The 12,657-nt window shown below is 35.8% G+C and overlaps 1 protein-coding gene across 1 annotated transcript in view; it reads right to left on the reverse strand.

The window, feature by feature from the left end:
• CPLANE1 (ciliogenesis and planar polarity effector 1) overlaps positions 1-12,657 on the reverse strand; it is a 60,153-nt gene that overhangs the window by 16,269 nt on the left and 31,227 nt on the right. The window contains exons 30-39 of the mRNA XM_010725347.3: positions 11,939-12,015; positions 10,499-10,567; positions 9,527-9,719; positions 8,700-8,987; positions 7,768-8,496; positions 6,819-6,985; positions 5,804-5,930; positions 5,036-5,090; positions 3,807-3,908; positions 3,276-3,368 (exon numbers count right to left, since the gene is read on the reverse strand). Of these exons, the coding sequence (XP_010723649.1) occupies positions 3,276-3,368; positions 3,807-3,908; positions 5,036-5,090; positions 5,804-5,930; positions 6,819-6,985; positions 7,768-8,496; positions 8,700-8,987; positions 9,527-9,719; positions 10,499-10,567; positions 11,939-12,015 (1,900 nt within the window). The remainder of the gene's footprint in view (positions 1-3,275; positions 3,369-3,806; positions 3,909-5,035; positions 5,091-5,803; positions 5,931-6,818; positions 6,986-7,767; positions 8,497-8,699; positions 8,988-9,526; positions 9,720-10,498; positions 10,568-11,938; positions 12,016-12,657) is intronic.

The following is a 12,657-nucleotide window of genomic DNA, read 5'->3' on the forward strand; positions in this document are numbered from 1 at the left end:
AGAGACTGTTGATGAGGCTCTCTTGCTTCAGCTGCAGAAAGTGTCATGCTCACAGGCTCTCATCCTGGTAGGTGACTTCAACCATCCAGATATTTGTTGGAAAGACTATACAGCGAGCTGCAAGAGGTCCAGAAGGCTTCTGGAACCCATTGATGATACCTTTCTGGTCCAGGTATTGGACAGACCAACCAGAGGTGAAGCTTTGCTGGACCAGCTGCTCACCAATGCAGAGGAGATCATTAAAGGTGTTAAGGTTAGAGGTAGCCTGGACTGCAGTGACCATGCCCGGTCAAGTTTGTGATCTTGAGGAAATGTGGGCCTCATAAAGAGTGGTGTCAGGGCTCTGAACTTCAGAAGAGCAAACTTGAAGCTGTTCAAGGAATTGTTGGCCAGGATCTCCTGGGATGCTGTCCTTAAAGATAAAGATGTTGAGGAAAGAATGCACCTTCAAGGATGCATTTCTGAGAGCACAAGAGCTTTCTGTCCCTCTGAAAGAAAGCGGGCAGAGGAAGCAGGAAACCAGCATGGCTTGGCAAGGCACTATGTTGGACACACTGAGGGCAAAGAAAAGTGCACACGAGCTCTGCAAACAAGGGTGTGTCACCTGGGAAAAATACAGGAATGCTGTCAGGACTTGCAGATGTGGGATCAGGAAACCCAAGGCGCAGGCAGAACTGAAATTGGCAAGGGATATGAAAAACAGTATGAAGACATTCTACAGGTACTTTGGCCAGAAGAGACAGGCCAAAGCGAGTGTACCTCCTTTGGCAAATGTAAAAGGAGAATTGCCTTCAACGGAAGAAGAGAAGGCTGAGGTACTGAATGAGTTCTTTGCCTCAGTCTTCACTGGCAGCTGAGATTCTAATACTTCTCACATCTCTGAGTCCTGCATCCCTAAACCTATTGTGAGGACCAGGGCAGTAAATCTCCTCCTACACTGTAAGGGCAGAGCAGGTCCGAGACCGCCTCATGAGACTGAATGTGTACAAGTCTATGGGGCCGGATGGCATGCATGCCAGGGTTCTGAAGGAGCTGGCTGAGGTGGCTGCCAAGCCACTCTCCATCATATTTGAAAAGTTGTGGCTGTCAGGTGAGATCCCAGATGTCTGGAGGAAGGGTCACATCACTCCTATTTACAAGAAAGGGAACAAGGAGGACTAGGGAACTACAGGCCGGTGAGTCTCACCTCTGTACCTGGGAAGATCATGAAGCAGATCCTCCTGGATGACATGCTTGATCACATGAGAAATGAGTGTGTGATCTGAGACAGCCAGCACGGCTTCACCAGGGGAAGGTCATGCCTAACCAATCTGGTGGCCTTCTATGATGGAGTGACAGCATCAGTGGACAAGGGAAAGGCAACTGATGTCACTTACCTGGACTTGAGAAAGACCTTTGACATGGTCCCCCACCACATCCTTATCTCCAAACTGGAGGGATGTAGATCTGATGGGTGGACCGCTTGATGGATAAAAAACTGGTTGAAAAACTGCAGACAAAGGGTGGTGATTAATGGTTCCATGTCTAGGTGGAGGCTGGGCATCATCCCCAAGGGGTCTGCCTTGGGACCAGTGCTCTTTAACACCTTCATCAATAACATCGATGACAGAACTGAGTGCACCCTCAGCAAGTTTACTGATGACACCAAGCTGAGTGGTGCGGTTGACACGGTGGAAGGAAGGGATGCCATTCAGATGGACCTCAACAGGCTTGAAAGGTGGACCTGGGTGAACCTAATGAGCTTCAACACAGCAAAGTGCAAGGTTTTGCACTTGGGCTGGAGGAATCCCAGGTATTTATACAGTCTGGAAGGAGCAGTCCTTGAAAGCAGCCCTGTGGAGAAGGACCTGCGGGTCCTGGTGGATGAAAAACAGCATGAGCCACCAGTGTGCTCTTGCAGCTCAGAAAGCAAATGGTATCCTGGGCTCCATCAGAAGAGGAGTGGCAACAGAGAGAGGGAGGTGACTGTCCCCCTCTACTCTGCTCTTGTGATGCCCCATCTGCAGTACTGTGTCCAGGTCTAAAGGCCCCAGAATAAGAAAGACAGAGAGCTGTTGGAGAGGGTCCAGAGGAGAGCCACAAAGATAATCAGGGGGCTGGAGCAACTCTCCTGCAAAGACAGGCTGAGGGAGCTGGGCTTGTTCAGCCTGGAGAAAAGAAGGCTGCGGGGAGACCTCATTGCAGCCTAAAGGGAGCCTTCAAATAAGAGGGGAATCAACTCTTTGAAAGGATAGATAACAGCAGGACAAGGGGAAATGGTTTGAAGTTGAGGTTGGATGTCAGGGGGAAGTTCTGTACAGAGAGAGTGGTGAGGTGCTGGAACAGGCTGCCCAGAGAGGTTGTGGATGCCCCATCCCTGGAGGTGTTCAAGGCCAGGTTGGATGGGGCCCTGGGCAGCCTGGTCTAGTATTAAATGGGGAGGTTGATGGCCCTGCATGTGGCAGGGGGTTAGACATTCATGATCCTTGAGGTCCCTTCCAGCCCAGGCCACTGTGTAATAGGTTTCTTCAAAGTTTGGCTCAAAGAATATCAATCACTATCTAATTATTTTTCATTTTGGTGATAAATTAGCAAAAAAATACTCAAAAGATTAAAATTGGAGCAGCATGCTGCAGTATAAATTGCTATTCATTTCCAATTCCATCTTAATTAGTTAAAAAAAAATCTGTATCTTGACTTGATCTAATTAAATGACAATACTTGTCTAGAAAAATGAAATAAATAAATAATATTTGCAATGTACACTACATAGTAAAATAATTTTCCAAATGGAGCAACGTTGTCGAATTTTCTAAAATTGAAAAATTAATAGGACTGTGTGCTAGCAGAGGGAAAATTCTAAGGTAATAAATCTTATATAGTACTGTTTATCAGAGAGCTATAATTTTTGTGGGGGACAAAACATAAAACAAAATATATGTTTAGCCTCAAATCAAAATCACTTTCAATTTTGTATTTTGCAAACAGCACCAGTATTTTACATACCAGAAAAAAAATTGTAAAAATTGAGCCGCAGTAAAACCACTGTAAAGCCCATAAATGTCTCTCATAACACAGAAACAAAAGCATGAGTATAATGCACTAGCTAAAACAGAGCCAAATGTTTCATAAATAGTATTTATTATTACTCAACATTTGGTTGAAAGAAATAGAATAAATCAGAAGGTTATCAATACCCTATATATAAAGTTGCATCAGACAGAAATACATTAAGTGGTAGTATTTTTATAGATTTCCAAAACAATAAATGAATTAAAGAAAGCCTGAAACCATACCTGACACAGGAACAGACGTATCTGACTCATTTTTCTCAACATCAGAAATCTCAACTTCAGTACTGATTCCAATATCCTTATATGATTTGAGCTCTTGATAGGAAAAAGAAAACAAAATGCATTAATCTAAGGAAAGACACATATGGCATGATCTGAATGTACAATTCTGATTTACCAGCCTACGATAAAAGGAAAGCTGGAAAGAAGAGGTAGGAAAGCAATTTCAATCAAACGTGAAACACTGTCTAAAATGTGTTTTCATAAAAACAATGTAAGCTAAAAGAAGCCCTCAGAAAAAATCACAACACAACTGACATACAGAAAGCATACAGAGTCACTTACACAATCACATCAGTAGTACTTTTAGTTACAATTATTTTAGCTAATAGTTTGTAATTTACATTCCAGTATCTTCTCATTTGTTTTTTTTTTGTAACAAAAAGTTAAACATGCAAAAAGTCACCAAATATTACAATTAACTTGAAGCAATACCTATAAATGGTTGCTGTAACTTGCACAGGTAACATTTACCTGGGTGAGTGTTTGTACTTGCATCCTGAGTTTCTGCTATTTTTTTCTTTGTAGAAGCCATGTAATGTAGATCTGGAGTGGTAACTGCCTCTGCCGCTTTGTCTAAAACGTGCAAATAATTGTCTATAAGAAGTGCATGAATTAGAAAAAGTAATCATTTTAGTTTAAAACTAAGGGCTGCGGAAGAAGTTTCCCTGCATTCTGACACATTATTTTAAGTATATTTTATAAATGATATCAAGAAAATTTGCAATACCTGTCTTCTGCAAACTTCAACTGAATCTTACAGTGTTATACTGAATTTAAATCAAGACTAGGTTTGGATGTGTGTAGTCTTCAAACCAAATATACTAATACATGGAGCAATGAATTTGTTTCATAATCTAATAGCAGAGGGAAATAATTATGACATGCATACATTTATTTCCTTACTGATATTTTTACAGATCTTTGCAAGATAGAATTTGTCTAAGACAAATTTCAGAGAATGGATTGCATTATTTGTGTCTGGTAGGACTAATGTTGAATTAATACGCTAGAAAGAAGCAGATCTTTCTATAGTCATTGTCTTCCTTTTCTGAGCTAGAAATACTGTAAACATTCAGTTTTTTTTAAGTACAAGAGTCCTAAATCTCATACAATTAGAAGATGCTGTCAAATAAAACTGGAAATATATTTGAAAACAAATACAACTGATTTAGAATTTGAAGTGTATGTTTAAAGCCCCCTTCTGTTTAATCACATGAATAAGAAATCACTATGAGCCATAGTTATTGAAATTCATACAATATACTCTTTACTCTTTCCTGAACTTCACTGCTTATAAGCGTAAATAAAACATCATCACCCATTTTCAAGGAAACTAACAAAACTTTCAGGAGAATTATTCTGAGTTAACAAGTAATTGGGGAATGTAGTGATACGATCAGTGATGTTTTTAAGCTAAACAAGCGTAAGTACAGAATCTCTCCATACTAATTCCATAAAACTGAATATTCCAAAAGAGGACTGAACATTTGTTCATCATCTTGAAAGGTTTTTCTCAATTTCTGGGAAATGATCTTGTTATATACAATGCAGATCATATTTCTAAAGCTTACACAGTTTGATTTATCTTTTTCTGATATCTTTTAATATTATCTTAATATGGAATTTTGCTTTGAAGCCTAACGAACTTCTATTCCTTGATTTATTTAAGCACTCAAAGTACTAAATGTACTTGTACTTGCCCATGGAAATGAAAGAATCATCTTGCAGGTAAGACGTACATTTTGTTTCTGGATCCTAATTAAAAAAAAAAAAAATCATAAAAAATAAATTCCAGCCACAATGAAAGGTTCTGTTGATGCTGTTAATTTTCTCTCTATGAGATACAGTATCTGCTCAGATTCTCCAGAAGCTGTGATAGACAAGGAAGTCTCAAAGAAAGTATATTATGGACCAGAAATAGAGCGTGCTGTACTGGGATAAACATTCAGGTTTTCAATCTAATACTGGTAAGGATAATCCCAAAAGATGTTGAAAGATACTAAAATGACCTGTGTAAACAACAGAAGTGTATAAATCAAAACCTATCTTGAGGAAGGATTTGTCTACTCAATGACTTGGATAAAATAGTGGTGAGAGTTCTTTCTCCCTATTCTGACTTATACTGTCATCAATCAGCTTCATGTGAAAAAAGTAATGCTTGGGATAGCTATCCTCGTATTACTGACAGGCAGAACATTCTTTAAGTGATTAGTGCATATATCTGTATTTAGTTTAAATGTCAAAATATGCTATTCTAATTAGGAAGGTTCACATCCCAAGAGAAACAAATGCACCCCTGTAATTCTTTTTCCATTATAAAACTTTCCTTGCAGAAGATGTGAATGAAGAGTATGTACTGCTTCTAGAGGACAGCATGAAAGAAATTTACATGATTGTTTCAGTTTTTTTTTTTTTCTTTTAATACCTGAATACTTGAAAAAGGCAAAGAAAAAATTTTTCTACACTACCATTTTTGATTCAACAGCGATCACTGTATCACTAATATTGATGATGGAATCATCTGGGCAGAAAGACACGCTTCGTTTCTCCTTTTCCACTTCCTCTTTCATTTGTTTCTTATTACGTCTCTTCTGTCTGCCAACATAATAATTATAAATAAAAGTAAGAACTGCTCCACAATTATAAATAATTATAAATACACACTGAAACAAAGGTGGAAAAGATAAACAAAACTGCTGCATAAAGATTGGTTCAAAGGATGATTTTGCATATGAGAAACACATCTAAAATAATTACAAGAGCTCATAAAAACATTCACCAATCAAAGCAAAATGTGTTAACAGTCAAGTAAAATAGTCATATCAAATATTACAATCTGGATAATCTGGACAATGTAACTACATTTTGTGTAGTTAAAAAAAAAAAAATAAATCATTACAACACAAAATGCCTGTAAGAAAACTCTAAGAAATACTCCAGCAAGATACGGACTTCTGTTACCAATAAAACTTTCTTATTTACTATTGTACTAAAAAAGTTGCAATTCTCTTAAGAATCTGATGAATACATTATCAGACAACAACTATAGCCTTAAGAATTTCAACTGATAATATCATAACAGGTTTTCTAAACTACAGCTGCAGTTATTTATGCACTGTTTGTTCCTAACCTGACAGTGAACACTCAGAGTCTGTCCATCTGTCTGCGTTAAAAGCATCATAATCAGAAGCAAGCATTCTATTCTAGATGCAATGATGTCATTATCCGTTCCCAGTAAGGTACAGATAAATGCAGGCAGGTAAAAATAAAAATGTCAAAAGTCATACGTAACACAGCTAGCAAAAAAAAAAAAACAAACCAAAACTGCTGGAATTTTGAGGGATATCTTCTGGACTCATTATCAGAGCTTGTGTTTTGAACTATATTAAAACACTGCAATCCTTTCCTTCCTAAAGATTACTACTAATAATGATGATCCACAACACAGTCTCTTCAAAATGAAGACCCACAAGTTTGGCTTGCCTTTTTGTACTTTTCTGCACATCTCTTGGTTCAAATGGTTTAAAATCAGATTTTAGTAATTGGATAGGCTTAGTTTGGTCCTGTACAGATGAAGTACTGGTTGCACTGTGATGGTGGTAGTACTGCTCAAATGCAATGAGATCTTGAGGTGGAACAAGTTTTGGCACCTGTAAGTTCAGAGAGAAAAGAAAAAAATAAAACAGTGATAAAACGGGGGGACCCCAGTCATACTGGATGAATGCAGCAAGTCCTGTTTGTATCTCAGCTATATAAACATAGTTAATTTGTGGAGAGAATGAAAACATAATAGCGGAATCAAAAGCAATGTGTAAATGTGCAAACTGTTTCCATTAAACAAAGCAGAAGATAGGAATTTCCTCCACAGAACTTATTTCCCTAATATGCTCTTACATATCTGGCTGAAGATGAAAATAGGAAGTGTAGACAAATTTTGAAATGTTTCTAGGAAAAACATTTACATTCAGCTGAAACAGGTGAGCATATGAGATTCTGTCAGAACAATACATTTCAAAATATCAGGTTCCCAACATCCACAAGACAAAGTTTTCTTTCCAAGCCTTAAAGGAAAATGCCTACAGTGCATTACATTTCTGACCTGTATAGAATTTCTTACTGCTTCCTTTGTCGTTCTGTAAATAATTGTATTTAACTTTCTGTAAAAACAGCAGAGATTACTTTTTGTGACAGATTTATCAAAACTTATCATTTTGAGCCAGTAGATTCTTTAAACAATTCCAAAACAGTACCAAGCCTGCTTTGCATTAACATTCCAGTATAAAGGTACCTTAGTTCCAAACTCTCTTCTATTACCTGGATTGAAGACTTCCAAATTCCATGAAGTGTAAACACTAACTAATCTTTGATGAATTAGAAATTATGATACTAAAAACTCTTGCAACTTAGAAAAATGTATTATTAAATCCAGTACCTTCTTTTGTTGAGGTAAATTGGCATGGAGCAGTGATATTCCTGCATGCTGTACTGTTTCTCTGTGGTCGGTCTCTTTTGTTACAGGTTTAACAGGTATTAAAGCAGTGGTGATTGGCTGTCTTATAACTGGTGGAAGTCTAGCTACTGGATCAAGATTCAAGTGCAGTAGAGGAATACCAGCCACGTTGTTGGTGATCATTATATTGTCCATCTTCACATTACCAGAGAACTGCTGCTCAAGTGAAACTTCTTGCTCTTCATACTGACTTGAACATAGGTGTTTGGAGGGTGGCTTATACACAGTTTCTGCCCATCTTTTCTCTTCCTCTTGCATTGGTCTTAAGATCTCAGGTTTATCTCTACTCATGTTCCAGTGTGTTGCAGACCTACCCCTTCTTTCTTCATATGATGATTGATGGTTCCATAAAGAGTATGATGAATTCCAAGCTACTCGTGGGGGTGGTCTTGCAAAAGCTGATGACATTGGATCTAAAAATGCTGGTTTGGAATGATAAGCTGATTCAAGCTTAAGCAAAGGAAATCCATCCGAGCAATTTGTGTTTTTTTCAATAGGGATAAATTTGGGTGCTTTCTGAACATCTGAGGAGGGAGCTAGGAGATGAAATGGTTTAACGGATGCTGAAGAATGCAAATCTTGTGATGGTGGCATAAGTCCTGTCTCTTTGCTGTGGTTTTCTAGTAGGCTTAAAGAAACATTCTGATGATTCTAAATCAGAAAATAAAAAAAGCATTTGAAAGCACAGTGAAATAGAGCTGATAAACTACATATGCACAAAAATATGCTTGTTTTTGTCTACAGTGATCACTACAAAAAGATTTTGTAATTCAACACAACAGGTAACATGTTAGATATACAGAATAAATACAGAGACATTTACATCTTCAAAAGTGACATACTGATACACCTACTTTTATATGGACATAGTTGCTTTCATCTCTTAAACTATTTGGTGGTTGAAAATTTGAGCTCTTTTGATCATATTTTTCTCTATTGTCTTCAGTGGACAGTTGCGTTTTTTGAGAAGCACCAGCAGAACATGAAGGTCTTCCAGAGCCACTGACTTCTGCTGGGGGCACAGGCTGGATTCCTTCCAGATGAGCAGACTGATATTGCTCCAAAGTTTGTTGCACACTTGGCAGGTTGGCAAATGATGATTGCACTATTTGCATTAAACTCATGAAGTTGATTTGCTGTAGCTGCACACACAAACACATGAAGGTAACATCGAAAGAACACTTTTAACAGGGATCCTCACAAAAACATCACCTCTAAGCCATGTTCTAACAGTTCACTATCTTATTAACATAAAATATACAGTATCAATAAACAACTTCCATAAGTTTCAATGAAAATTCATTTGTACGACTGCTTATTGAACTGAACTTGAGATACATTAAAAATCTGTCATAGACAGGCTTTGCTAAAGAAAGACAAATTCCTTCACTTTTTTTGTGAAGTTTAGGTAAATGTAAACTTGTATGTAATTGTTTCAATGTGCTAACAAAAATTAATTGCTAGCACAACTATGAAGTTATTACAGCTTAAGAATCTTTCCTAATCTATACAATTAGAGCACACCGAACTGTTTGAATTAGAACACATTCAGCCTTTCATTATTATGCTAATAATTTCTAAAAACAAGCAAACAAATACTTTAAAACAGTAATTATCCCAACTGTATCTTAAATACCATTTTATACTGAGAACATAATTTTCAACAATGAAGTGCTCTTACCTGAACTAACTTAAACATTTCATCTTGGAACATCTGTCTGACAGTTTCTGATGTATTCAGTTTCTCTTCTGTTGGGACCTCTTTCTTGATGTCTTCCTTTTTTGCACAAATTGAAGTACTGGAGATAACACTTGATATACTTGACACAGCAGCAAGGGAAGGCTGACTGTGACTTACAGAAATCTCTGTGTTACTTAAGAATAGAATGAAAAGAATAAAATTGGTAAAAACGCTCATAGTACAAAAAACATATAGTAGGTTGTCTTAAGTTAATTCACAAAATGTTAAGGATATCTTGATTTATCTAAAATATAACTAATTTGTTGGAAAAATTTAACAATTAACACTGCACAATCTTCACTGGAGAGCACACAGGCTTTTTTTTTCCTAGTGCTTAATAACATAGTGAATGAAAAATAACAGTAAAGACATAAGACCTACACAATTTTCACTCATGGGGTGTCTGAAACATTGGCTTTTCTAGAGATACAGAAGAAAACAATACAATACTGTGACAGAAAAAGGTCCTGTTAGTCATAAGACCAAAAAGATAGAGAAAATGGAGATGGACACTATTAGCTGAAATATAAGAGATGGCAAATTTATTTTCACTTAAATGACTAAATGTGACTTTACCTATTTGGATAATTAAAAAGCAACAATTAAACTGCAGATTACAAAACAATTAAAATACAATGTACCAGATGATATTAAATAGTGTATTTTTCAAGTTGCTCACAGAGATAATTATGTCTTATCATAGATACTTTAAGAAGTTTTATTCATGTGATATTCTGGAAAAACTGCAAGAGTATGTGATTCACAAGGATTATGACACGAAAATGCTTCAAAAAATTTACTCCATACTACAGCTTTCAGGTACAAATATTTTGCAATAAAAATTATGTTACTTGAGACTAAAAATTTAACAAGAGTTTTTCCATTGTATAAAACACCATAGGTTTACCTTACCTGGGAACCTTGGAATTTTGCTCTAAAGAGAATGATTGAGAAACGGTGCTAGTAGCAACCTCAGACATGCTTCAAAATAAAACAATAAAAAAAAAACAAGTATTGTAAATGCTACGGTAATTTGTTGTGCTTTTCATTTTTTCCCCATTTTATGTACAAATACTTTTATATATCTAAAGCAATGATACCTAAATGCCACCTTATCAGAGCTATACTGATCTGTATTACTTCGATTATTGCATTATGTTGCAATTTGAGCTGGCAAATATTGACATTCAAGCTTTGTTTCCCTAGCAATCGGAAACTGACTCAAACAAAAGCATGGAAAAAGTTCTGGATGTTCACACAAACAACAAACAAAAAAATAAATTGCTCTGAGCAGTCATAGAAGAGAACATCCAATAAGCAATACAGTTAATATTAGCTAATATGATCCCAATCTGCATTCCAAGGAAAAAAAAAAAAAAAAAGGAAAGCCAGAGTAATAAGGAAACTTTTATTTCCCTAAAGCTGGCCATTTTTGAATTCTTAACAAATATTACACAAACAGAATATAGATTTATATGCCATTGAAATAAGATATTAAAAATAAAGTCAGTTACTGTGTATTATAGAGAAAGGTTTCATTATGACAAACAAATTTAGTGGAGTCATAAAGAAAATTGATAAAAAAGAATAAAAATAGGTGGTTACATTTCTCATTAAATGAAAGAAATCCCCAAACACCAATTCTTCATAGCAAATAAAAACCATGCATTTTAGAATAAAGTCTTTCCCTTGAAAAGCTTCAAAGAAATTAAACTAAACAGTAATCAACTCAAACTAATGATGTGACAATCAAGCTTTATGGATTGTTTCCATAAATTTACATACATTTTATTTTAAATGTAAAGATACTTTAAAATATATGTCTAGCTCACATTAAATTTAAAACAAGCCAAAATTATGTAAATTTCTTGAAATTAAGTTCTGTAAAATATCTCCCTCTCTCCATCAGGAGATGATGAATTTACCACCTATATTCATTTTCATTGTTTCTTTTAAATTATTTAACAAGTTAACAACTAAATTTCCTAGAATAATAGCTCTCCCCTTATAATTTGTCTGAAGATACTGTTCCAACTTCAGAGAAGAATTTTCAATCTGAAAACTTCTCCAGTTATTCTCCATTACATACTTTAATCAGAAAGAAAATACTAGTCCTTACCACAAACCATGCCTCTTCATTTCTAAACTAATTATTAATTCACCCAGCACCCTGTATATGCAAAATGCCTATTCATGTGAAATAGAACATGACTGAAATTTATTCCAGTATGAGTTTGTTCCTACAGTAACAACCCATTCAGATTTGACTGAGTCCCATAATGAGCAAAACTATTTTAACTGTTTTTAAACAAAGTCCAAGGGAAATTAAAATATTAAGTCTCTCACACATACTGTTCAGCCTTTCCTTCCTTTGCTTTTTTCATTTCTTGGTCTTCTTGTGGACTATCTACAGCTGAATTGCAGATGTCCTGGAATATAAAAAGATGTGTCTCAACTTGAAAATTTTTATATACCTTTCTGCTTCAATGAAATGTTATTTTATTAGCCTAAGTCAAACATATTTTTCATTAAACAGTCATTTAAAAAAAATCTGACAAAAATAACAAAAATTACACACTTATCAGAGGACAGCTGCAGCTTAGGTATTTGGAGATATCCTAATAATTCCATCCAAACATTGTATTTTTTTTTTTTAATTGGTTGTTATATGTTTCTATTTTCAAGTTTGTGTCCACATACAGTACCCTGGAAATCAAGTCTACTAATCTCACACCTCCTGTTAAGGATGACAATAGGGAAACAAACTTTATATATAGAAGCTACTCACAAACTAAGAAACTGAAACAAATCCAGGACTTCACATATGCCACAGATTCACTGTAGTAATATGTAGTAATACATAGTGGGGAATTGAAAATCATTCCATTACTGGATCTAATTCTATTAACAGCACTGAATCCAAATCCAAAGTACAACAGGAGAGTAAGCTCATACTGCTGCAATCCATATTCATTTGTAATAGCTCCTAGCCAATTTCAAATACAGGAGACTGAGAGAATGAGGCTAATTTATAGATCTAAACTGACTTTTCAGACTCCAAAAAATAATTT

Source organism: Meleagris gallopavo, chromosome Z (assembly GCF_000146605.3).
Source record: "Meleagris gallopavo isolate NT-WF06-2002-E0010 breed Aviagen turkey brand Nicholas breeding stock chromosome Z, Turkey_5.1, whole genome shotgun sequence".
In the NCBI taxonomy this organism is placed as follows: domain Eukaryota; kingdom Metazoa; phylum Chordata; class Aves; order Galliformes; family Phasianidae; genus Meleagris; species Meleagris gallopavo.